Here is a 27,750-nt window from a genome sequence, read left to right as displayed (position 1 = left end):
CACAGCTCTGCTCTCTCCCCACAGTGACTGCTGTGAGGTGAGCGCTGCAGAGGCGTTTGTAATGACACACAGCTTTGCTCTCTCCCCCCACACTGACTGCTGTGAGGTGAGCTCTGCAGAGGCGTTTGTAATGACACACAGCTCTGCTCTCGACCCCACACTGACTGCTGTGAGGTTAGCGCTGCAGAGGTGTTTGTAATGACACACAGCTCTGCTCTCTCCCCCCACACTGACTGCTGTGAGGTGAGCGCTGCAGAGGTGTTTGTAATGACACACAGCTCTGCTCTCTCCCCCCACACTGACTGCTGTGAGATGAGTGCTGCAGAGGCGTTTGTAATGACACACAGCTCTGCTCTCTCCCCCCACACTGACTACAGGGAGGTGAGTGCTGCAGAGGCGTTGTAATGACACACAGCTCTGCTCTCTCCCCCCACAGTGACTGCTGTGAGGTAAGTGCTGCAGAGGAGTTGTAATGACACACAGCTCTGCTCTCTCCCCCCACAGTGACTGCTGTGAGGTAAGCTCTGCAGAGGCGTTTGTAATGACACACAGCTTTGCTCTCTCCCCCCACACTGACTGCTGTGAGGTGAGCGCTGCAGAGGCATTTGTAATGAAACACAGCTCTGCTCTCTCACCCCACACTGACTGCTGTGAGGTAAGCTCTGCAGAGGTGTTTGTAATGACACACAGCTCTGCTCTCTCCCCCCACACTGACTGCTGGGAGGTAAGTGCTGCAGAGGCGTTGTAATGACACACAGCTCTGCTCTATCCCCCCACACTGACTGCTGTGAGGTAAGCTCTGCAGAGGCGTTTGTAATGACATACAGCTTTGCTCTCTCCCCCCACACTGACTGCTGTGAGGTAAGCTCTGCAAAGGCGCTTGTAATGACACACAGCTCTGCTCTCTCCCCCCACACTGACTGCTGTGAGATGAGTGCTGCAGAGGCGTTGTAATGACACACAGCTCTGCTCTCTCCCCCCACACTGACTGCTGTGAGGTGAGCGCTGCTGAGGTGTTTGTAATGACACACAGCTCTGCTCTCTCCCCACAGTGACTGCTGTGAGGTGTGCGCTGCAGAGGTGTTTGCAATGACACACAGCTCTGCTCTCTCTCCCCACACTGACTGCTGTAAGGTAAGAGCTGCAGAGGTGTTTGTAATGACACACAGCTCTGCTCTCTCCCCCCCACACTGACTGCTGTGAGGTGAGCACTGCAGAGGCGTTTGTAATGACACACAGCTCTGCTGTCTCCCCCCACACTGACTGCTGTGAGATGAGTGCTGCAGAGGCGTTGTAATGACACACAGCTCTGCTCTCTCCCCCCACACTGACTGCTGTGAGGTGAGCGCTGCTGAGGTGTTTGTAATGACACACAGCTCTGCTCTCTCCCCCCACACTGACTGCTGTGAGGTGAGCGCTGCAGAGGCGTCTGTAATGACACACAGCTCTGCTCTCTCTCCCCACACTGACTGCTGTGAGGTGAGCTCTGCAGAGGTGTTTGTAATGACACACAGCTCTGCTCTCTCCCCTCCACACTGACTTCTGTGAGGTAAGCTCTGCAGGTGTTTGTAATGACACACAGCTCTGCTCTCTCCCCCCACACTGACTGCTGTGAGGTGAGCTCTGCAGAGGTGTTTGTAATGACACACAGCTCTGCTCTCTCCCCCCACACTGACTGCTGTGAGGTGAGCTCTGCAGAGGAGTTTGTAATGACACACAGCTCTGCTCTCTCTCCCCACACTGACTGCTGTGAGGTGAGCTCTGCAGAGGTGTTTGTAATGACACACAGCTCTGCTCTCTCCCCCCACACTGACTGCTGTGAGGTGAGCTCTGCAGAGGAGTTTGTAATGACACACAGCTCTGCTCTCTCTCCCCACACTGACTGCTGTGAGGTGAGCTCTGCAGAGGTGTTTGTAATGACACACAGCTCTGCTCTCTCTCCCCCCACACTGACTGCTGTGAGTTAAGAGCTGCAGAGGTGTTTGTAATGACACACAACTCTGCTCTCTTCCTCTCTCTGGAATATAGAGATGTATACATTAGTACACATTTCATCCTGCAGCTACAAACATGACCGGCAGAAACCACACAAACATCACGTTGGCTACATTTTGGATGACAGACCAGGTTGAATATATGAAAACTGTCCCTAAGCGGAGATCAATATTTTTTTTCTACGGCTGCACTCACATATAGCGTTTAGATGCGGTTTGGGGTTTCCCGTGCCAGTTTTGGCCCTGTTGAAACTCTTGAGCTGGCTCCGTCACACAAGGACCAGACCAGCACTGCCCGGGAGCACCGAGTTCCCTCACCTCTGTGTACTCTTCCGGCCCGCCGGTAACCACTGGCGACCTGGCGGTTGTACATGCGGACTCTCCAGCGCCCCCTTGCAGACAGTGCCTGGTATAACCCGCCAGAAGCACCTTCCTATCTCACTGTGTACAGTGTCCATCTTTTCTTTTTTGACACAAACTATAAATATATCGTTTATTATTGAGTTCTACTATGTGGCTGGCATCCGGGGACATGACGCTCACTGGCTGGCTGTCATATAGAAGTAGAGCTGTGATTCTCAAGATTCGCCAAACACGGTGCACGCCGGGAAATGTAGTCCATTTTCAGTATACGTATCCAGAGTCACTACCTTGCGAACTACACCTCCCAGAAGTCTGTGCAGAGGTCGCAAAGAGGCCTGCAGTAGCAGCCGACAGGACACATGAAGTTCATTCAGTGACAGGCATGTCGTGGCTCCGGTAACGGCAGGCGGTCATGACTTTGTGCCAGTCTCTGTGGAGGGCTGCGGTGAGGAGGCGGCCGCTGCTCTACTACTCACCCGGTTACAGTGCCGCACATGGCATCCTGTTCTTACTGCCCCACCGCGGGAGAGCGCCCTCCACCGGCAGCTGCTGGGTACAGCCCCTGTTCACAGGCAGCGGCTTGTCCCAGGTGCGGGAGCAGAAGCGCAGGACGCTGCAGGCCAAGGCAGAAGAGGCCGCTCCACTGACCGCCGCCCAGAAAGGTACCTGCAGCCGGGTGTGGGGGCTTCGGCCTGCACTGCAGGGACCCCGCGGAGGTGGCACCCTGTGGCCACTGTCAGCCATCCCTGGCGAGGCGTGAGGGCAGGACCGGTGTCCAGTACCCACCTCAGTATTCCTCAGCCTTCTGCCCAGTAGGCCATAATAATAATAATAATTTTATTTATATAGCGCCAACATATTCCGCAGCGCTTTACAACTTATAGAGGGGACTTGTACAGACAATAGACATTACAGCATAACAGAAATCACAGATCAATACAGATACCAGGAGGAATGAGGGCCCTGCTCGCAAGCTTACAAACTATGAGGAAAAGGGGAGACACGAGAGGTGGATGGTAACAATTGCTTTAGTTATTTGGACCAGCCATAGTGTAAGGCTCAGGTGTTCATGTAAAGCTGCATGAACCAGTTATCAGCCTAAGTCTGTAACAGTACAGACACAGAGGGCTATTAACTGCATAAAGTGTATGAGAACATGATGCGAAGAACCTGATTATGTTTTTTTTTTTTGTTTGTTTGTTTATGATAGGCCACACAGGGATAGTTAGGTTAATGCGTTGAGGCGGTAGGCCAATCTGAACAAATGCGTTTTTAGGGCACGCTTAAAACTGTGGGGATTAATCGTATTAACCTAGGTAGTGCATTCCAAAGAATCGGCGCAGCACGTGTAAAGTCTTGGAGACGGGAGTGGGAGGTTCTGATTATTGAGGATGCTAACCTGAGGTCATAAGTGGAGCGGAGGGCACGGGTAGGGTGGTAGACTGAGACCAGAGAGGAGATGTAGGGTGGTGCTGAGCCATGGAGTGCTTTGTGGATGAGGGTAGTAGTTTTGTACTGGATTCTGGAGTGGATGGGTAACCAGTGTAATGACTGGCACAAGGTAGAGGCATCGGTGTAACGGTTGGTGAGGAATATGATCCTGGCTGCAGCATTCAGGACAGATTGGAGGGGGGAGAGTTTGGTAAGAGGGAGGCCGATTAGTAGGGAGATACAATAGTCCAGACGGGAATGAATAAGTGAGACAGTAAGAGTTTTTGCAGAGTCGAAAGTAAGAAAAGGGCAAATTCTAGAAATGTTTTTGGGATGCAGATAAGAAGAGCGATCCAGTGATCGGATGTGGGGAGTGAATGAAAGCTCGGAATCAAGGATGACCCCAAGGCAGCGGGCATGTTGCTTTGGAGTAATGGTGGAACCGCACACGGAGATGGCAATGTCAGGCAAAGGTAGGTTAGTAGAGGGAGAGAACACGAGGAGTTCAGTTTTTGACAGGTTCAGTTTCAGATAGAGGGAGAACATGATGTTAGAGACAGCGGTAAGACAATCACTGGTGTTCTCTAAAATGGTCGGCGTGATAACAGGAGTAGAGGTGTATAATTGGGTGTCGTCAGCATAGAGATGGTACTGGAACCCAAATCTACTGATTGTTTGTCCAATAGGGGCATTATACAAAGAGAAGAGGAGGGGGCCTAGGACTGATCCTTGAGGAACCCCAACAGTAAGGGGAAGGTGAGAGGAGGAGGAACCAGCAAAACATACACTGAAGGATCGGTCAGAGAGATAGGAGGAGAACCAGGAGAGAATTGTGTCCTTGAGTCCGATAGAGCGGAGCATAGTGAGGAGGAGCTGATGATCCACAGTATCGAATGCTGCGGAGAGATCCAAGAGAATTAGCATGGAGTAGTGACCATTAGATTTAGCTGTTAGTAGGTCATTAGAGACTTTAGTGAGGGCAGTTTCAGTAGAGTGTAAAGAGCGGAAGCCAGATTGAAGAGGGTCAAGATGAGAGTTATCTGAGAGATAGCGGGTAAAACGGGAGTGGACCAGGCGTTCGAGGAGTTTAGAGATGAAGGGAAGATTAGAGACAGGTCTATAATTAGCGGCACAGTTTTGGTCGAGGGATGGCCATGCCCCAACACAAGCAGAGACTTCATCTTCACATCCTAAAGGGGTGGCTAATGATCTCTGGGGGTCCTCCCATTGGGACCCCAACCGTGTCGGGGTACCCATGCCTGACCTCTGCTCCATTCATGGTCTATGGAGAAAGTGAAGCAGTGCTTCACTATTCCCGGCCGTCCCATAGACAATCATGGAGGCGGTCTAGCATGTGCCCCTCGCTCTAGTCACGTCGGGCCCTGTGCTTAATCACTGAGGGGCCACAGAGGTCAGTAAGTTATCCCCAATCTGATAATATAGTGGAAATAACCCTTTATGCGAATATGGACCCACAAAATAACTACACGTGTATTAAATATGGACCACAAAATAAATATGTACCTTTAGACTAGACCCCTAAATATAGACTCCCCATAGAAACAAAACCATACCTCAGATTAGTCTGTAGAGTACAGATAGACTAGACCCCTAAATATAGACTCCCCATAGAAACAAAACCATACCTCAGATTAGTCTGTAGAGTACAGATGGAGTAAATAACTGCAGTTCCCTCCTACAGAAATACATATACTACTCGGCAGTACACACGCTCTGCTCACTCGCCAGCACATCACTTAGAGCCACTTGCACTTTATTAATGGATCTGGGTGGAAAAAAAATGTCTGGCTGCCGATGCCACTGCAACCCCCACCCACCTTGTAAATCGCTCTGTCATTGGTTTGAAACAAGTGTGTGGGGGTCTCAATTGCATTGTGCCGTGTTATTTTACCCTACATAGTGTTCACCTCTTTGTGCACATATATCCAAAAGAGACCGCTCCTTTTGATTAGCAGAGCCAATGATCCAGCTCACAAGGCCTGCACATAAGGCCGGTTTCACACGTCAGTGGCTCCGGTACGTGAGGTGACAGTTTCCTCACGTACCGGAGACACTGACACACGTAGACCCATAAAAATCAATGCATCTGTTCAGATGTCATTGATTTTTTGCGGACCGTGTCTCCGTGTGCCAAACACGGAGACATGTCAGTGTTCGTGGGAGCGCACGTATTACACGGACCCAATAGAGTCAATGGGTCCGTGTAAAACACGGACCTCACACGGACATTCTCCGTCTGGGGTCCGTGTGCGTGCAGGAGACAGCGCTACAGTAAGCGCTGTCCCCCCCACATGGTGCTGAAGCCGCGATTCATATCCTCTCTGCAGTAGCGTTTGCTGCAGAGAAAATATGAATAATAGTGTTTAAAATAAAGATCTTTGTGTCAATCGCCCTCCCACCCCATGTGCGCCCCCCCGCTTGTCAGAAAATACTTACCCGGGTCCCCCGTCGGCTGTCGCTCCTTCCTGGTCTGGCCGCGGCTTACTGTATGCGGTCACGTGGGGCCGATCATTTACAATCATGAATAGTCGGCTCCGCCCCTATGGGAGGTGGAGCCACATATTCATGACTGTAAATGATCGGGCCCACGTGACCGCATACACTAGAAGCCGCGGCCAGACCAGGAAGGAGCGACAGCCGACGGGGGACCCGGGTAAGTATTTTCTGACCAGCGGGGGGCGCACAGGGGGTGGGGGGGCGCACAGGGGGTGGGGGGGCGGCGGACACATAGATCTTTATTTTAAACACTATTATTCATATTTTCTCTGCAGCAAACGCTACTGCAGAGAGGATATGAATCGCGGCTTCAGCATGATGCAGAGTGGGTACCACACGCTCCGTGTGGTACCCACTCGCCATACGGGCGGCACACGTGTGCCGCACGTATGGCCTCCGTGAGTTCCCAGGCACACGGACAACTCCGGTACCGATTTATTCCGGTACCGGAATTATCTGGACGTGTGGGACAGCCCTAAGTGATCCTGTTGCCTGTGTGCAGACCTTCAGCCATAACAGCTCCTGCACACACTTCCAATATAGGGATCTTTTCACATTGAAAACTCCATGTGGTTTTTGTTGCGATTGCAGTAAAATCTTAATGAAAATGCAATGTGGTTTAAATCCATGTAATAGAAGAATGATATTTCACCCTCCCAGTCTTTATGGCTCTGGTACTCTAGATCCGTGATCTCCCAACCTTTTACACATTGGCATTTTTCATGTACGCAAAAATAAAATTAGGTTTTTGTCATCAGTATTTTTCTCATATGGGTAAATAAATGACAAACTTTCTCCTATCCCTTTACCTCCCAAGGCTGTTTGCACCTTCACGACCAGGCCACATTTTACAATTCTGACCACTGTCACTTTATGTAGTAATAACTCTGGAACGCTTGGCGAAAATTTTGAATTTTTCAAAGTTTTACTTTTTATACCCTTAAATCAGGGAATTATATCACATAAAATAGTTAATAAGTAACATTTCCCACATGTCTACTTTACATGAGCACAATTTTTTTAAAATATTTTTTTGTTGTTAGGAACTTATAAAGGGTAAAAGGAGAAATTGCACCATACAACTTGTGCAATTTCTGAGTACGCCGATACCTCATACATGGGGGAAAACTACTGTTTAGACGCACAGCAGAGCCTGGAATGGAAGGAGCGCTATTTGACTTTTTGAAAAGCCCCTGATGTGCCTAATCAGTAAAAAAAAAAAAAACACAAGTGACACCATTTTGGAAGCTAGAACAGTCAAGGAACTTATCTAGATGTGTGGTGAGCACCTTGAACCCCCAGCTGCTTCACAGAAGTTAATAACGTATAGCTGTGAAAAATTAAAACAAAATCAAAATTTTCCCACAAAAATGTTGTTGTAGCCCCAATTTTTTTTTCACAAGGATAGCAGGAGAAAATTAACTCCAAAATTTTTTGTGCAATTTCTGAGTACGCCGATGCCCCATATATGGTTAAAAACTAATTTTGAGGCACAGTGCAAAGCTTAGAAGGGAAGAAGCGCCACATTGGAGTTCAGATTTTGCTGGACTGATTTGAGGGTGCCATGTCACATAGGTAGAGCCCCCGAGGTGCCAGAACAAGAAAAAACCCCTATAAGTGACCCCATTGTACAAACTACACCTCTCAAGGAATTCACCTAGGGGTGCAGTGGTCATATTGACTCGACAGGTGTGTCACATAATTTTATACCATTGAGCAATGAAGAAAAAATAATTACATTTTTACCACCAAAATTTAGTTTAAGGCTGCCGTCACACTATCAGTATTTGGTCAGTATTTTACATCAGTATTTGTAAGCCAAAACCAGGAGTGGGTGATAGATACAGAAGTAGTGCATATGTTTCTATTATACTTTTCCTCTAATTGTTCCACTCCTGGTTTTGGCTTACAAATACTGATGTAGAATACTGACCAAATACTGCTAGTGTGACCTAGTGTGTAGCCTAAGCCAAAGAGTTTACATTTGCACACTGGGAAATTGGTAAAAATGGCACCAAAATTTGTCCCACAATTTCTGCTGAATGTAGAAATACCCCATATGGGGCTGTGCAGTACTGCTTAGCCATACAGAGTGACTTGGGAGGGACAGTACTGTTGCTGCATCCCTCCCAAGACTTGCCGTATAGCTAGGCAGTACCGTTATACAGGAGGCATCATGGAGCGCAGCATTTTCTATAATAGTTTGCTGACTCCGTATGCAGAGCTCTAAGTGCTAGAAAAGGAGAATCCCCCTCTCAAGTGACCCCATTTTGGAAATTATACCTCATTGAGAATTTATCTACAGGTGTAGTGATGATTTTGACTCCATGGGTGTTTCCCAGAAACAAGCAGCAGTGGATGTTGCTGAGTGAAAATTGCTAACTGCCATTGTAGTGAGCTGTACGTTGTAGTGCCCGTACATTTTGCCCAGCTCATGCACCTAAATTAGGAGGGCTCTCATTGCTTCAGAAACACCAAACATGTGGACGCTAACTGATTTTGACACACTGGGGCTCAGAAGGGAGAAGGGCATTTAAATTTGGGAGCACAGAATTTGCTGAGTTTCTTTTGGAGGCAAAGGCCATTTCACTTTTCCAGAATCTTTGTGCTACCATTAACATGAAAGCCGCCTATATTTCCATTAACCCCTTAATGACAGCCAATACGTCTTTTAACTGACCTCAGATATAAGAGAATGGCATCCCCATACAGGTGACAATCCAGCAGCTGTCGGCTGTACACTATAGCTGACAATTGGCTGCATCAGCCACAATCGGTGTTGGCACCGTCCAAATCTGTTTAACCCCTTAGATGCTGCTGTCAATAGTGACTACATCAAATTAAAGGTTAACAGATTGTGGGGGCTCCCTCTTTATCCCAATTGGTGCCGTCAGTCATGATTGTGTGGTCCTGATGTTTGCCATGGCAATTCACGACCAAATAGCAGCCTTAGTCTGACGGCTGTAGTAGCCTGTTCAGAAGTTAGCGGCATTTAGGTGGTAAAAATACATCTTTTCATTTCTGTCATGCCACTTTGTATTAATTCCTGAAAAGCACCTGAAGGGTTAATAAACTACCCGACAGCAGTTTTCAGTATGTCAGGGGGTGCTGTTTTTAAAATGGCATCCCATATGGGGGTTTTCCAATATATAGGACCCCTAAAGTCACTTCAAATCTGGATAGGTCCCTAAAATGTAAATTTCCTTGAAAAAATGAAAAATTCCTGCTACATTTGTAAACCTCCTAAAATGCTAACAAAATAAAATAACATTTTACAAATGATGCTGATGTAAAGCAGACATGTGGGAAATGTTATTTATTAATGTTTTTCTATGGTATGACTATTTGGATTAAAGGGATAATCATTCAAAGTTTGAAAATTGCAAATTTTTTAACATTATTCTCAAATTTCTGATATTTTTTTATAAATAAACACAAAACATATCGACCTAAATTTACCATTATCATAAAGTAAAATGTGTCACGAAAAAACTGTGTCAAAATCAATGGGATTTGTTGAAGCGTTCTAGAGTTATTACTACATAAAGTGACGCTGGTCAGATTTAAAAAAAAATTGACCCCCGTCACTAAGGCTACTTTCACACTTCCGTCTTATGGCGTACGTCGCAATGCGTCGTTTTGGAGAAAAACGCATCCTGCAAAGTTGCCCGAAGGATGCGTTTTTTCTCCATAGACTTGCATTAGCGACGCATTGCGACGTATGGCCACACTTCGCATCCGTCGTGCGACGGATGCGTCGTGTTTTGGCGTCCGCGACGCACAAAAAAATGTTCAATGTAACTTTTTTTGTCCGTCGGTTACGCTTTTTCCGACCGCGCATGCGCGGCCGGAACTCCGCCCCCTCCTCCCTGCTCATCACACTGGGCAGCGCATGCGTCGTAAGACTGCATCCGCTGCCCATGTTGTGCTAAATTTAGCACAACGTCCGTCGGGCCGACGGTTTGCGATGGCCCTTTACCGACGGAAGTGTGAAAGTAGCCTAAGGGGTTAAAGGGAACCTGTCACCCCCCTCAGGCGTTTGTAACTAAAAGAGCCACCTTGTGCAACACAAATGCTGCATTCTAACAAGGTGGCTCTTTTAGTTATGATGCCTGCACACGCTGAAACAATCACTTATAAAATGTGCCCCCTCTTACCCTGAAACTTACAGGTAGGCAGGCCTTTCCTTCCTTATCAGACTCAGCACAGCTGTCACTCCGGGCCTGTGGGCGCCGCCTCCTCTTGCTTCATTATCATCCCCGGCGCCTGCGCTGTAAGTACAAAGGGCAGCGCAACTGCGCATGCCCGAAAAAACCGTAATGCGCCGGGGACGATAATGCTGCAAGAGGAGGCGGCACCCGGTGCGCACAAGTGATTATTTCAGCGTGTGCAGGCATCATAACTAAAAGAGCCACCTTGTCAGAATGCAGCATTTGTGCTGCACAAGGTGGCTCTTTTAGTTACGCCTGAGGGGGGTGACAGGTTCCCTTTAACAGATGATGGACTTGAGTGGGGACTTGCTTTTTTTGTGAATTCAGTTGAAGCTTTCATTAGGAATATTTTACATAACATTTGGCATCACATTTATCCGCTGCTCTACGCTGAGCACTTACATCAAGGTTTCCCTTTAAATCTCTGCGTGACGTAATTCAGATGAATCCCCTTAGAGATCTATTCACTATAATGAGGCAGCAGAGTTGCTCTGGCTTCTGTTCAGCGGTGTCCTTTTTTTTCAGAGGTGCACAAAACTGTGGCCGACTGCAGTTTTTTGCACGTCTAATAAAAAGATGGACACACAGGCTGGAGCATAGGCCAGACTGCGTCCAGTGCCTCAATCTGACTCATTATAGGGGATCTTCCGCCGGCAGTTCAGTCTGAATCACGTATTTCAGAGATTTACATGCAAACCCCGGTGCAAGCTCTCTGCGGAGAGCGCAAGATAAATGTGAGCAGAGCCTTACTGCAATCTTTGGGAGGCAAAATAAAAAAATCAACTGTGGGTGAAGAATTGGTTTTATTTTTTACGCCATTCCTTGTACGGTATAATTGATTAGATGACTTTATTCTTTAGGTCGGTGTGTTTACAGCGATGCCAGTTATATACCTTATCTTCTTTTTTTGTTTGAGTGTCATCCTACACTAAAAGACCTTTTTTTTTTTTTTTTTGCATTTCCATATTTTAAAAGCTATAATTTTTATGCAATTCGGCCGACAGTCATGTGAGGGCTTATTGGGTTCCTTTATGTTTAGATCCATCAAGTCTTGGTTGGCAGCAGGACTGGGTCATTCCATATCAAGTGATCCAAATATATATATTTTTTTACCTGACGTCTTTAGATTTTTTTTATTTTTTGTTTTTATGAAGTACAACTTTAGTTAATTACAAATTAAAAGTTTTGAATTTTTTTCTTCATCAGTAAATTTTTTACAGATTTCTAAAGTTTCAAACAAGCGCAGATTTTGGCCTGGTATGGCTTTACATTTTTTATCATATCTCGGGCTATAACTAAGATAAAGAGGTGAGAGAGGCATCATTTTTCTCAGAACGGTACCAGCTTTCGTTTAATATGTCACAAGACTATGTTTCTTTATCTTTTGTTTTGGAGAAATTAAATTCAAAATTTTGATGCGCAATTGTGAAAAAAATGTATGTTTTAAAATTGTGAAAACATGCATGTGTATTACTTGTGTTTTATTATTTTTTTTTAAGCCTTGAATCATCTGATTTTATGTTTCTGTGAGTTTCTTCCTTTTTTCTTTCCAAATTACAACTTATTGAATTCAACATTTATATGCAACAATAAAGAAACACACAAAACAAATACCGAAGTGCCAGAATAAATACATCTTAATCATCATAACACAACTTGTTCAATGCATTCAGGTTGAAAATGCTGAGCAAGCCAAAGGAAAAAAGGTGATCATATCCTCAAGTGTGATTTTCTAAATACAGTCTGATCCTAAGAACCAATATTTTTACCACCTATTTATACATGGAACAATTATTTTTCTATTCTATCACTAAACATGTCTTCTATGAAGTGTTTAAGAAGAATAGTCCATTAGTTAAATCCTCGTTCTATAAAATATGAACTAATCAAACAATTAATAGTACATTTTTAAACGGGCCTTTTATCATCAATGTGTCCCTTCTAGTGGGTGAAATGTGATCTTGTCCATAAGCGCTTACGAGCAATGGCCGTTTCCTTTTGTGTCAGAGTATGGACGGCCTATCATGGTGCTCGGCTCCACCTGAGTAGTATCTGATTTTTGTAACTTACAATGTCTGGTTTTCTTGGATACACAAAGGAAGGCGCTGGACCAGAAGGTGCAGAAAAGTCACTTCTACTTCTTCATTTTCACAATCTTTGGAGAGTACAGTAGCCTCCACCAGCGCCAATCATACTCACAGGTCACATAACCAGTTGTGCCATCCATTGCCAATCTTGTGCCGCCTTCTACCACCTCATGGACTTCACTGTCTCTCCTGAATGAAGAAATCCTTGTTTTTATTTCTGTTTCCCTACATGGGATGACAGTGTGGTATTGCTGAGTCTCTGTGATGGGTTCTGCTTCCTGTAACCAAGGTTTTAACAAACTCTCCTCCTCTTCGTAGTCCAGGTTTGTACAATACATGGACTGGATGTTAAGAATATTTTTCTCCCTCCCTTTGAGGAGTTGCATGGGTGTTAGGATTTGGTGTGAATATGGCCTCTGGAGCTGCCGGCCTGTCATCTGCTCTGCCGTCACTGTCTACCCCTGCTCATTCTCAGGTGGAGCCCTAACAAAGCTTTCTCCTCTGTCCTTTCCTGCTTCTAAGGCTCTGTAACATAATAAAATAATACAGTAATATCTAACAGTCATGGATTATTTCGTAAATCTGGACCCCACACTTTTACACCACAGGCTGAACAGATCTAAATTCAAGATTTTCAAATTTACACTGTAATGGTTTTATTTTTTAAAATATGATCCCATCACAATCCCAACTTGTATTTTGGTACAGATGTGGCTAGGAGCATAGCAGGCACATGGGCAGTTCTTGCCATTTTGAAATTTAAACATTTTTTTTCGGAAATGCGTTTTAAAATTGTGCGTTTCTGTTCGCATGGGTAAAATATTAACCCATTATCTACCAACTAGATGGTGGCCCGATTCTAACGCATCGGGTATTCTAGAATATGCATGTACACGTAGTATATAGCACAGCCCACGTAGTATATTGCCCAGCGATGTAGTATATTGCCCAGTGACGTAGTATACAGCACAGAGCCACGTAGTATATTGCTAGTATATTGCCCAGTGACGTAGTATATTGCCCAGTGACGTAGTATTCAGCACAGAGCCACGTAGTATATTGCCCAGCCACGTAGTATATTGCCCAGCCACGTAGTATATTGCCCAGCCATGTAGTATATTGCCCAGAGCCACGTAGTATATTGCACAGTGATGTAGTATACAGCACAGAGCCACGTAGTATATTGCCCAGCCACATAGTATATTGCCCAGCCACGTATGTCACAGGTTAAAAAATAAACATACTCACCTTCCGATCCGAGGGCCCCTTGTAGTTCTAACATACTCACCATACTTGTAGTTCTGTCGCCTGTCGTCTTCCGGTCCCAGTCTGCTCGTGCAGGGCTTGTGATGACGTCGCGGTCACATGACCGTGACGTCATGGCAGGTCCTGCTCGCGCAGGGCCTGTGATTACGTCGCGGTCACATGACCGTGACGTCACGGCAGGTCCTTTCCGCGCAGGCGCGTAGGACTTGCTATAACGTCGCGGTCACATGACTGTGGCGTCATGGCAGGTCCTTCTGCCAGACCATCCGTGCCAACGGAACGTGCCGGTTGCATCGCGAGGAGCGGGAAAGGCGGCGTAGGTGAGTATATAATCATTTTTTATTTTTTTAATTATTTTTAACATGTTTTTACTATTGGCGCTGCATAGGCTGCGTCAATAGTAAAAAACTTGGTCACACAGGGTTAATAGCAGCGGTAACGGAATGCGTTACCCGCGGCATTACGCGGTCCGTTACCGCCGGCATTAACCCTGTGTGAGCGGTGAGCGGAGGGGTGTATGCGGGCGCCGGGCAGTGAGTGCGGGGAGTAAGGAGCGGCCATTTTCTTCCGGACTGTGCGCGTCGCTGATTGGTCGCGGCAGCCATGACAGGCAGCTGGCGAGACCAATCAGCGAACGAATAACCGCGACAGACAGAAGGACAAACAGACGGAAGTGACCCTTAGACAATTATATAGTAGATGTCCTTTTTTTGGGACGCCTAATCTTTAGCTTCTAGCAGCTATGATTTTATAATTTTTATAATTAGGTCCAATTTTTTGTGTTGTGTTTGTAAAATGAATGTTTTCAAAATAGGAAATCATGTCATTGTCATTTTTAATTGAATATTGGGATGCCCTTTTCTGAAAAATCCGTACTTGTAAAAATTTTGCAAATTATGTTTCTAATTCATTAGGACCCAAATAGTTAAAAATCTGTCATTAAAAAAAAAAAATAAAATTGCTAATTTGGCAAGTAATGGGTTAAGAAAGATACTAAGAAAGATACTCTTGTGACATATGTGGTGAAAGCCTGTACAGTTCTGAGTAGAATGGTGTTTATTTTGTTTCTCTATCTTTTTTCTAGCCTGAGTTATGAGGAGAAATGTAAAGGCAGGCAACACGGAAATTCGCACTTTTTCCGAACTTTGAAAATCAATAATGAAAAAAAATCTAGAATTTTTTTTTTTTCTTCACATTTTGCATTCTCTGACACACTATTACCAAATAACAAAATCTCAAAAGAATTAAAAAATATAGAGGTAAAAATCATTGGTTTACTTGACATGGAATGACCCGGAGTCATTAAGCCAAACCTCCGACTCCTCAATTTCCCTGATTCCGACCCCACAGCACTGGTCACTACTGAGCATGTACATAAAGTGCAGCACAGATTCATCTCAACTAAGGCCTCTTTCACACTTCCGTCTTTCAGCTCCCTTCGAGCAGGATCCTGCATTTTCTCATAGACTTGTATTAGCGACGGATTGTGACGGATGGCCATCCGTTTCATCTGTCGTGCACTGGATCCGTCGGAAAATAGCGGTCCGTCGTGGAGAAAAAACGTAAGAGGAACGTTTTTTCTGCACGTCGGAAAATCAGTCAGCGACGGGTCCTGCACTGTCCATCGTCGGCTATAATGGAAGCCTATGGACGCAGGATCCGTCGCACACAGGAATCCAGCAATGTATCCCGCATGCCCGAAAGGATTTTCACATCTGGAAAAAGTCTCTCTCTCCCTCTCCCTCCCTCCATGCAACGCATCCGTCATAACACTGCATGCGTTGCACGGGTTTTCAACTATTTTTGCAACGTCCGTCGGTTCACTGCACTCTGACGCATGACAACCAATGGAAATGTGAAAGAAGCCTAAAAGCCGAGATCCTTAGATCAGGAACAGAACAGACATTTATAGGACATTTCATAACTTTCCAGAATTATTGTGAAGACATTTACAGCACATCCTGCACTGCACGCAATGTATTATATATTTTAGGAGCCGACTCCACAGCCCTGGTTGGCAGAACAGTTAGGGTATGTGTCCACGTTCAGGATTTGGTCAGAATTTTATGCAGGTAAAATCCTGACCAAATCTGCACCTGAGGTCACTGGCAGGTCACCTGCGTTGTCCTTGTGTTTCAGCACTGTAAGGACATGTTGCATTCTTAAAAGACGCGCCGCATGTCCGTTTCCGCGGGTCTGCCGCATGCGTCTTTTAATGCATAGTGGAGACGGGATTTCATGAAATCCCCTCCACTATGCTATAACATCTGGACTGCGTGCTTGACGCAGCGTTTCCTGAACGTGGAAACATACCCTAACATTTCCATGTTGTGTGTCTCGACGCTGTGAAAGGGTGGTTGACTATGCCTTTCTGTACAGCTGAAAAGCAAATATTGCAGCGCGCACACCATGAACGTATGTCTAAAGCATCCTCTTTGGCATATGTCATGTAAATGAGCCCTTATGAATGCTTTTGACATATGTAGTGCAGATCATTTGCACTTTTTTCTCCAAATTTGCAACATGTGGTTAATCATATTAATGAAAATATGTCAGTAAGTCTGGGCTCAGACAGATTTAAAGGGAACCTGTCACCCCGTTTTTTCCGTATGAGATAAAAATACTGTTAAATAGGGCCTGAGCTGTGCATTACAATAGTGTATTTTGTGGACCCCGATTCCCCACCTATGCTGCCGAAATACGTTACCAAAGTAGTCGTTTTCACCTGTCAATCAGGCTGGTCTGGTCAAAAGGGCGTGGTGTGTTCCCCCAGATCTTGCTTAGTTTTCCGTTGGTGGCGTAGTGGTGTGCGCATGCCCAAGGACCCAAATCCACGTCACAGGGGAGTGAAAAGAGCACGATGTGCTGTATTTCATTGGTGATCGGTGGGCGCGGCCTTCTTCCATTGGCCGCGCGTGCGCAGAAGCGGCGCTCTGCTGGCCGCGGCTTCAGGAAAATGGCCGCGGGATGCCGCGCGTGCGCAGATGGAGATCGCGGCGGCCATTTTCCTGAAGCCGAGATGCGAACTCTGCTTCAGGAAAATGGCCGCCGCGATCTCCATCTGCGCACGCGCTGCATCCCGCGGCCATTTTCCTGAAGCCGCGGCCAGCAGAGCGCCGCTTCTGTGCACGCGCGGCCAAAGGAAGATGGCCGCGCCCACCGATCACCAATGAAATACAGCACATCTCGCTCTTTTCACTCCCCTGTGACGTGGATTTGGGACCTTGGGCATGCGCACACCACTACGCCACCAATAGAAAACTAAGCAAGATCTGGGGGAAGACACCACGCCCTTTTGACCAGACCAGCCTGATTGACAGGCGAAAACGACTACTTTGGTAACGTATTTCGGCAGCATAGGTGGGGAATCGGGTTCCACAAAATACACTATTGTAATGCACAGCTCAGGCCCTATTTAATAGTATTTTTATCTCATACGGAAAAAACGGGGTGACAGGTTCCCTTTAATGAATAAGGGTGGATCTGCAGTCCTCCGCTATAGCCACTGTACAGATGACAGCTGAGCTGTTCCGCTGGTGTTGGTAACAGCTGATTGACGACATGGGTGCAAGGTGTCGCACCCCCACCGATATGACATTCACCTATCCTAAGAATGAGCCATCAATATTGAAGTACTGGCTAACCCCGTGTTTAACTTTTAAAATCAGTGTAATCCCGTCACCAACTATGGGACACAAATGTTTGTAGGCATCTGCTGAGGAAGCTCCGGGGAGCAGCCCATATCGCAGAGAGATTCTGACGGCTGCTGTCCTGCCGTTTCTTACAGTGACGCGAGCTGGAGCAGACTTTACCTATTTGATTGTGGCGCTGATCGGAGCCGGGGTTACAGGTGAGAAGAATTTTAGTTTTTTCTTTTTTTTCGTTCTCTATAGCGATTATTGTCTGCATTTTCATTAATCTTTTTTTTGTCATTGTGCAGGAGGACTTTTATATGTGGTGTTAACAGAACTGTTTTCTTCTTCAAGTCCAAGTAAAATATATGGAAATGCTTTTGAGAAGTGCCGAATCCACCCAGAGGTGAGCACAGCTCCTAAAGGGGTTTTCTAACTTGTTAAAAATTGGATAATGGAGTGAAAAGAAAATGAGACAAATTTACCTGAAAAATCCCTTCCACGCTGAATCTTCCCACCAGTCCATGCTGTAGCAATAATGTTCCCCAACTACCTATCTAACCACTGCAGCCAATCACTGCCTCAGTGATGTAGTGGAGCAGCCAGCATTTATTTTTTTACTTTGATTTTGCTCCTGTAAAGCATTTGGAAAGACATAACTGCACCATTGTTTTAGATGTTGCACTGTTCACCGTTGTTTTGGTGGTGTCATTTTACCATTATTGGAGCTGTATAGGCCTTGTTTGTGTTTTTGGTTTTTGTTTTTTTTACCCAGGATGGGTAATTTTCTGTACACTATTTTTGGATACGTACAACGGGTCACATTGCATTCACTTCCTGAGCACACTTGGGGTTACATTTGATTAACCGTAGACGATCCTCTACCAGGACCCCAGACTTATCCTTTCACTTCAATCTGCAAAAGTAGACTAAAAATGAAACTCTGGACTTTTATTTTATACTTCCTTTTCAGCAGTGCTGGTGTTTTTGGCCATAAATTTGGTAACAAAGACCAGGACCGTGGAAAAGAACAAATTGAGTCAAAACTTGAGCTGTTTTAGTGTCCTTTTGAAAAGTGAATGGCCAGAGTTATGTCAGATCCAAGCAGTGCGTGGCGAGTGTTGCATAGAGCAGCTGCGCCTGTGCTGCACCTATGACGTGCTATTCGCTGGAACTCTGCAATTCCTATAATGTAGTAGTACTTCATTGGGGGTTAAGTTCCCTTAATGAGAAAACTCACTTCTTATTTCCATACACCCAATTAGACGTATGAATGTCATAAAGGGGTTCTGCACGCACGAGCAAGAATGGGGAGCCGCAACTTAACAGATTACCATCTTGCATGGTCAGCTATTCATTTAAATGGCAGACAGGTAACACGGCACAGCTGAAGCAGGGGAGATGTCTAGTCAATGATCAGACATGATTGTCAGGTGGGTTTTTGTTAGATAAGGGTTTTTTCCACTAGGTAACAGAAACTTGCAACTGGTCGATTTACTGTTGGTGCAATAATGTGTACTGGTATAAATCCACCTTAAAGGGGATTGTCCAGGCTTGAGTTTCACAAAGAGTGACTGCAGACTTATGAAACTTCACACTGCACCCTGTCAGGATTCTTGGATTCTCTGGCTCTAGGAGGGGTGGTCATGTGACCACAGGTTTGCAATTTTGCTTACTTCCAGCCACATTCAACTAGTCGTGTCCAGCCTTGCTCCGTTCTCATATATTAAGCAAGGCCTTGCACGTCTAGTCGGCATGTAACCGCTCGTGCAGCTATGTTGACAGAAATATAGCTCATGGAAAAATGGAGGGGGGAGCACAAAACTGGGAAAATTGCACAGTCAAGAAGGGGTTAAGCTATTATCTACACTGATGAAAATCTAATTAACCCCTTCACAACATGTGCCGTACAAGTACTGCGCATGTCGTATCTCCCCTTTTGATGTGGGCTCCGGCGGTGAGCCCGCATCAAACCTGGGACATATCAGCTGTTTTGTACAGCTGACATGTGCCCGCTATAGTGGCAGGTGGAATCGCGATTCACACGCCGCTATTAACTAGTTAAATGCCGCTGTCAAACTCTGACAGCAGCATTTAAATCATGCTTCTGGCCATCGGGCCAGAAATGTGCGCATCGCTAACCCCGTCACATGATCGGGGGTCAGCGATGCGTCGGCATGACAACCAGAGGTCTCTTGGTCGGCGCTCATAGCAATGCTGTAATTCTACTACATAGGAGCAATCTGAGCACCGCTCCTATGTAGCAGAGACTATCAGGCTATGCTAGCTTCCCATGGAGGCTATTGAAGCATGGCAAAAGAAAACAAAATTGTTTAAAAAAAAAAAAAAGTTTAAATTACCCCTCTTTCGCCCCATTCAAAATAAAACAATAAAAAAATCAAACATACACACATTTGGTATCGCCGCGTTCAGAATCACCCGATCTATCAATAAAAAAAAAAAGCATTAACCTGATTGCTAAACTCCAGAATTATGTTTTTTTGGTTGCCGCGACATTGCAATAACGAGCGATCAAAAGAACGTATCTGCACCGAAATGGTATCATTAAAAACTACAACACTGCATGCAAAAAATAAGCCCTCACGCAACCCCAGATCCTGAAAAATGGAGAAGCTAAAGGCAAGGCTGTGGAGTCAGAGTCTGAGCCCATTTTGGTGGAGTTGGAGTCAGTATAAAATGGACCGACTCCTAAAATATATAATAAATTGGGTACAGTAGTTCAATGCAGTTTGTGGGAATATTATTTTCATAAGAATTTGGGAAAGTTATGAAATGTCCTATAAATGTCTGTCCTATTCTTGATCTAAGGTCTAGACTTTTAGCTGAGATGAATCTGTGGTGCAGTTTATGTTCATGATAAGTAGTGAGGCTCCTCTACAGATAAGAGGAAAAAATAACAAACCCACATGGAAGGAAAGCCTACATTCATCTCCGAACTTCTGGAGTGAACAGGAAAGCAGGATTAAAGAAGGTAAGTACTTCCTAAAGAATATCTAAACTTTCAAGAAGCTTTACATAAATCAATAGTTCAGTATATGTTGTCTCTGTGTGCTTGATGTTTTAGTTTGTTTTTCCTTTTAGCTCATGTTTGGAGAAATTAGCTGCCCTGATGACTTATATACACTATACATAGAATATAAGGGGAAAACTGTTTAACATCTCAAATTCAGAAATACAGTAACATGATCGATGAGAACATATATATTTGTGTGTGTGTGCTGCATTAATGAATCAGCACAAACATGCTCCCTCCCTCCTCCCCTCTTCATAGACTGTGAAGAAATATGATGTGAAGCATTTAGTGAGCTGTACACTAAGACAAGCCTGACATTGAAAGTTCAGCATAAAGCTATCTAACATATTTTACAAACTTTATACTTATCTGTCCTATTGATTTATGCAAAGATTGTATTATTTATATCCTAAATTATACAGAGCATGATTCCCTATTCTTCATAGAATTACAATATACCTTATTTTTTTTACAGGACAAAAATATTTTGAGCGAATTTACATAATTACAAAATTTCTAAGAAGGATCTTATGAAATCAGCTGTATTTGAGCATTTTACAGTGACTCAAGATAAAAAATATTTTGTGTGTCAGTGTATAAGTGACCCAGATGAAAACAAATGCTGTGATGCCAAAATCAGTGCATACTCAGGCAGTGATAAAAATGCTCCTTCAAGAGCTTCCAATCTAAGAAGACATTTACATCGCTGCCACCCATAAATTTACAAAACTGTGATTGAAAAAGATCACCGCAGCACCAAGAAACCAGAGACTAGCACTTCCCGCCAGGCAAAGGAGGAGGAAAAAGCGTCTCAAACATCAGTTACAAGATATTTTGTAAGTGACAAAGTTACTGCAACAATGACAGAAGATGTGTTTGAAAGACAGCTCATCGAGCTTGTTGTGAAGGACTGTGTACCATTATTATTTGCATGACCATCTTTTACAGCTCTTAATGGAGAAATGGCAAGCAAACTTGATGTTTCTCTTGAAAGAGAAAGTATTAGAAAATTAATGATTGAAGAAGCTCTTAACCAAAAGGAAGATCTTAAAAAGACTCTCAAGAGACATTTTGTATTTCTTAAAATGGATGCCTGCACATATCACAAAGTGAACTATTTTGCTAACAATGTTCAATATGTTTGTGACAACAAAAAAATTGTTACTAAGACGCTGGCAGTAAAAGATACTAAAGCTCTTCACAGTTGCCAGTTTCTCCACACCTTAGAGGAAAAAGTTCTGCAAGATTATGAACTAAACAAACAGGTTCTTGCTAGTGTAACTGATAATGCTGGAAACATAAGTACAATTAAACTGATGAATGAGAATAATGAAGGTGAAAAGCAGCTAGAAGAACATTTCTCATTCAGTATGTTTGAGATGGAAGGCCACAGTCCTGTTCCCATAACGGAGGAACAAGCAGATATTACTACAGAAGAACAGCAAAATGAGTCTTTACAATTAGATGATCTTGTTGAAGCTGCTTCACACCTCTTTCCTATTCATCACATGCGCTGTGTTGTGCACACGCTACAGCTGGCAATAAGAGATAATCTGCAAGAGGGACATGCTGGAACTCTGACTAGCAAAGTGAGGAAATAGGCTATTGCTGCCAGAACCCATAAAATTGATTCCATCTTGAAGAGACGTGCTGGAAAAGGGGCAATTGTGGATCAAGTCACTCAGTGGGGCAGCACCTATTTAATGTTTGAGTGATTGCTTGAGCTGAAACCCTTCCTTGTAGATATGGCCAACCCTCAGGTAACACTACATGAAGGTCAATGGACACAGGTGGCTGAATTGAAGGAATTTCTTCATCACCCATTTTCAGTGACTAAAAGTTACAAGCTGAGGATTTAACTCCTGGCATTTTTATAACGGAGTGGAAGAACTTGTTGTTTTGCCTGTCCCAAAGAGGAGGTTTAATCGCAGATGGCATTGCTGCTTCAATGAAACAGAGAGAGACACTGCTATTAGAAAATAAAATTCTTCTTGCAGCTGTTTATGTGGACCAGAGTCATCGTATTGCTGGATGATCAACAGATTACTAAAGGAAAAGAAGCTTTCATTGAGGTAGCAGTTAGGATGAGCTACAGAACGGCCAAGAGCAAGAGGACCCGGGTCCTGCCAGTGCTGCTGCTGGCGTTCCTTCATCCTCATCAGATGAGCAGTTAGATTTCGACAAGTATTTGAATGACATGGAGCAGGTAAAGCTTTGCTGCAGGAAAAAAGATTCCACTCCCATAGAAAACAGATTGACCATATTTCAGCAACGTATTTCACTTGCTCTCAAAGAATTAGAAGAGTTCAATCATTCATCAAAACTGACTGCATGAGGCAATTCCTTTATACCCTGAAATTGTTAGAGATATCGCCCATGTGGTTACTGCTTTGCCACCAACCCAAGTTAGTGTAGAGAGGTTGTTCTCTAGCCTTAAAATAATTAGGTCAGATGTGACATTACCTATGAAGGAGGATCTGATGGAGGCGATACTATTTCTCAGAACTAATTCATAGACTGCACAAATCTTATTCAGTACATTTTTTTGTTGATAGCTTTTTTATTTTAAACTTACTGCAGAGTGTATAATTTAAATGGCTTGATTATTGTATCATAATAATGATTAAAAGCCTGATTTTTACCACAGTAAATTTGTCGCTTAAACTTTAAACATGAGCCATGTGTGAAGGAGTCGTGGAGTTGGAGTCGGTGTCATGGAAATTGAGTAGTCGGAGATTTAGCCTACCGACTCCACAACCCTGGCTACAGGTCTCAGAAAATTGCACAATTTTTATTTTTTTTAGCAAAGTTTCGACTTTTTTTTCACCACTTAGATAAAAAAGAATCTAAACATGTTTGGTGTCTATGAACTCGTAATGACCTGGAGAACCATAATGGCAGGTCAGTTTTAGCATTTAGTGAACCTAGCAAAAAAGTCAAACAAAAAACAAGTGTGGGATTGCACTTTTTTGCAATTTCACCACACTTGGAATTTTTTTCCCGTTTTCTAGTACACGACATGGTAAAACCAAAGGTGTCGTTCAAAATTACAACTCGTCCCACAAAAAACAAGCTCTCACATGGCCATATTGACGGAAAAATAAAAAAGTTATGGCTCTGGGAAGGAGGGGAGTGAAAAACGAAAACGCAGAAACGAAAAAGGACTGCGACTTAAAGAGGTTAAATTAATGTTAAAGGGCATTTATTCCAATGTTTATTCAGCCCAGTCATTGTGGGCAGCATAAAGTAGTGACAGAGACCCTAGTTACACAGTAGTTGCTTACTTATTTTGGATCATAGACTCCTTTCTTACTTATTTTACTCACTTTTTATTGCGCCATTAATTCCACAGTGCCATTAAATCCACAGCACCTTACAGACGTTATAATAGCTGGAGCACAATCTATTCACTACCAATATGCCTTTAGTGTGGGAGGAAATCAGCAGAAACCCTCACAACCCATACAAACTCTTTGCAGATGTTGTCCTTACAGGCATTTGATCTCAGGACCCCAGCGCTGCAAAGCAACAGTGCTAACCACTGAGACACCGTGCTGCACCATGCTGTAATTACAATTCTCCACATTCATTTGTATACATTAGAGGTTTAAATGTTGTTTTTTATATAAAGGTTATTGGCGCATTTGGTGAGCCCATCAAGGCATTTGGAGAGACCACAAGGCGTGGAAGAAGACAGCATGTTGCGTAAGTATTAGAGGCAATTGAATTATATACCATATTGCACTTTACATTGATAACATAAAGTATGACATTGAACTGCATTGCTAGGTTAAAATATTAGATAAGTACTCCGCACACTAATACAATATACTGTGTTCTGTGTTAAAAATGCTTTAATAAGTTAAGACTCACCCTAAAATGTGTAGGATTCTTTGGGCAAGATTTCAAAGATTTCACTTAGGCTTATTGTAACCCTTTCCGGATCAAGGGTCATTAACCTTTTTTTTTTTTTTTATTCATTCATTCTAAGGTCTTATATATTATATTATAGTCTACCAAATTGTTTAGTTTGTTTTTCTGGTCACATCATTCCCCTTTATAGCATCAAAATGGAACTGTTACCCTTCCTTTTTGTCTGCATTATGTTGGGGAAAATTGTATAATTACCTCAGAACGGCTGTATAATCCTTTATTTTAAAATGTTATTTCCAAATTACACAGTCATTCTGTATTGTGAAATTTGGTTACAGATCAACCTTAAAGGGAACCTGTCACCCCCCCCCAGGCGTTTTTAACTAAAAGAGCCACCTTGTGCAGCAGTAATGCTGCATTCTGACAAGGTGGCTCTTTTAGTTCTGGGTGCCGTAACTGCCGAAATAATCAGTCTTGTTATTTGTCCAAAATATCTTTTCTTCAGTCAAGGAGGCAGGCCTTTCCCCCCTGCTGCAGACACCACACAGCCGTCAGTCATGTTGTCATGGTGCCGGGCGCCGCCTCCTCACCGCTGTTTTGAAATCAGCCGGCGCCTGCGCTCTTTTCTCCTGCTTTGGGCAGGCGCAGTGAGCGCTGCCTATCCTCTCCTCATATGCAGTCTAGCTGACTGCGCCTGTGCGGCCGCCCTGCCTGTGAATCCCCGCCCCGCAGTGTCTTATGATTTCGGTGGCTCTTTTAGTTAAAAATGCCTGGGGGGGTGACAGGTTCCCTTTAAGGCTAGGGCTACATGGTGAAACTAACAAATGAAACGCTATAGTATGCAAACATGAAATATATGAAATTGGAAATGCACTACTGCTGTAGAAAAAAGAATTAAGATACTTAGCACATAAATTGGCCAATTCATGTGTGCCCAACAGCCAACGACAAGGTGACCTTCTTTGCTAAGAACCTAACCTAATATGATACCTCTCCTGGGCTCAAAGCCTACAAATTATATGGGTAGGTAGGATCCTGCTGTAATTAAAACTGCCATAAGTTGATGGATGTAGTGCTCTGTCCAAAGTCCTGTGTCTAAAAAAAAAAATATACAGATATATATATATATATATATATATATATATATAAGAGAGTATAAAAATTTAGCTAGAGCCCAAAATTAATTAATGTGTAATTATATGTATACATTTATTTATTTTAAGGTCCACTGAGTACTTTAAAGATGGCATAAAGTGCCTGCGATTGAAGTTTTACATTTCGGGTTCAGAGCCAAGATTACAAGGTGTTGTGCATGTGGATTTGAAAGAGGTATAGTATGTTTTCTGAATTAGTTCTGTCCAGCCCCATAAGGTCAGTTCATTTCCTTCATAAGTACAGAGCTTGTCTCTTTCATTTTTCAGAATCCAGAAAGCAAGAAGTATGAATTTCAGTATATAATTGTTGAAATGGACACTATTCCTCGCAGAACTATTATTGTGGAGGATAATCGTCATATGCATTAGAAAAGTGCTGTTGTTATCGAACATCTTTTTTTTTATAGAGGTGAAAAAAAATTCTGGGGTGTTGGACATGAAACTTTCACTCTGGCAAGATATACTGTGACCAGAACAATCTGTAAATGAATCGTGACTTGCTTGTTTGGAATACAAGAACTAGAATGAATCATGCTGTTAGTTTATTCTAAAGGCATATGAAGATTCCTTGGCCCTTTATCATGGATATGTGGGTTTGTGCCTGCCATAGAAAATCATCAGATGCCAAATTCGTACTGTCCAGACCATGATATTTCTTAACATGGATTAATCCTTTTTTGCTTTTAATGATGCCAGGACATTCCAATAATTTCATCAAACACTGCAATTCATTGTACCTTTACTAATTGCCTTTATTGTCCATGAACAGTGCACAGCACAATAACCCTTCTAAAGAATAAAGAAAAACTATGTTTTGTTAATTTCTGCATATTTTTCTTTTCTCATTTTCCTGCCATGTTATACATAATGTATCTTTTAGAGGATATTTAATTGAACATGTAATATATAAAAGCAGCCTTAAAATTTTTGCTTATAGCACTTTTTTTATACAAATTATTTGTTATAGTTCGATTATAAAATGTAATTTTTAATTGTCTACAGTTGGGTAAATAAGTATTTGATCCCTTGCTGATTTTGTAAGTTTGCCCACTGACAAAAACATGGACAGTCTATAATTTTAAGGGTAGGTTACTTTTAACATTGAGAAATAGAATATCAAAAATAAAATCCAGAAAATCACATTGTTTAAATTATATAAATTTATTTGCATTTTGCAGTAATAAGTATTTAATCCGTCTGGCAAACAAGACTTAATACTTGATGGCAAAACCCTTATTGGCAAGCACAGCAGTCAGACGTTTTTTGTAGTTGATGATGAGGTTTGCGTACATGTCAGGAGCAATTCTGGTCCACTCCTCTTTGCAGATCATCTCTAAATCATTAAGATTTTGAGACTGTCACTTGGAAACTCAGAGCTTCAACTCCCTCCATAAGTTTTCTATGGGATTAAGGTCTGGAGACTGGCTAGGCCACTCCATGACACCTTAATGTGCTTCTTTTTGAGCCACACCTTTGTTGCCTTGGCTGTATGTTTTGGGTCATTGTCTTGCTGGAAGATCCAGCCATGACCCATTTTTAATGTCTTGGCAGAGGGAAGGAGGTTGTCACTCAGGACTTTACGGTATATGGGTCCATCCAGTCTCCCATTGATGTGGTGAAGTAGTCCTGTGCCCTTAGCTGAGAAACACCCCCAAAACATAATGTTTCCACCTCCATGCTTGACAGTGGTTACGGTTTTCTTTGGGTCATAGGCAGCATTTCTCTTCCTCCAAGCACGGAGAGTTGAGTTAATGCCAAAGACCTCAATTTTTGTCTCATCTGACCACAGCACCTTCTCCCGAACACTCACAGAATCATCCAGATGGTCAAACTTTAGACGGGCCTGCACGTGTGCCTTCTTGAGCAGGGGACCTTGCGGGCACTGCAGGATTTAAACTTTTACGGCGTAATATGTTACCAATGGTTTTCTTGGTGATTGTGGTCCCAGCTGCCTTGAGGTCTTTAAAATAAGTATGTTAGCTGAATTGCCTTCGTTGTTTAACACTTTGGCCCGGATTCATTAGGAGCTGCGTTTTTCGCTCTGGTCTTGATGAGGATGCGTTCTGAAGTAAGAGGCTCCTGATTCATTAAAAGTCACGTTTCTTAATGAATCAAGAACATCTTAAAAGTGGCGAGTGCCTCGCCCCAAATCCCCAAATCTTGCTCCAGTCAGCGAACATTCCCCTTA

General features: G+C 43.7%; 2 protein-coding genes across 4 annotated transcripts in view; one reads left to right on the top strand and one right to left on the bottom strand.

Annotated features, from left to right (window-relative positions):
* The window catches only part of FBXO15 (F-box protein 15), a 162,218-nt gene extending 159,450 nt beyond the window's left edge, over positions 1 to 2,768 (bottom strand). Inside the window, exon 1 of one of the 3 annotated variants that reach the window (XM_077270099.1) lies at positions 2,645 to 2,768. Coding sequence is in view for 1 of the 3 variants with exons in the window: in XM_077270097.1 (XP_077126212.1) it covers positions 2,313 to 2,367 (55 nt within the window). In the remaining 2 variants the exon portion in view is untranslated. Of the gene's footprint in view, positions 1 to 2,190; positions 2,528 to 2,644 lie in introns of those variants that run through there. The other 2 variants (XM_077270097.1, XM_077270098.1) reach the window with 2 other exon arrangements.
* Positions 2,591 to 26,383, top strand: TIMM21 (translocase of inner mitochondrial membrane 21). Its single transcript, XM_077270100.1, has 6 exons — positions 2,591 to 3,019; positions 17,657 to 17,719; positions 17,810 to 17,907; positions 24,167 to 24,240; positions 25,632 to 25,737; positions 25,830 to 26,383. The coding sequence occupies exons 1-6, from the start codon at positions 2,770 to 2,772 to the stop codon at positions 25,929 to 25,931; spliced, it is 693 nt and encodes a 230-aa protein (XP_077126215.1). The 5' UTR covers positions 2,591 to 2,769; the 3' UTR covers positions 25,932 to 26,383.
* Positions 26,384 to 27,750: the final 1,367 nt, after the last annotated feature.

Source organism: Ranitomeya variabilis, chromosome 6 (assembly GCF_051348905.1).
Source record: "Ranitomeya variabilis isolate aRanVar5 chromosome 6, aRanVar5.hap1, whole genome shotgun sequence".
Classification (NCBI taxonomy): domain Eukaryota; kingdom Metazoa; phylum Chordata; class Amphibia; order Anura; family Dendrobatidae; genus Ranitomeya; species Ranitomeya variabilis.
This window is presented reverse-complemented; position numbering and strand designations above follow the sequence as displayed.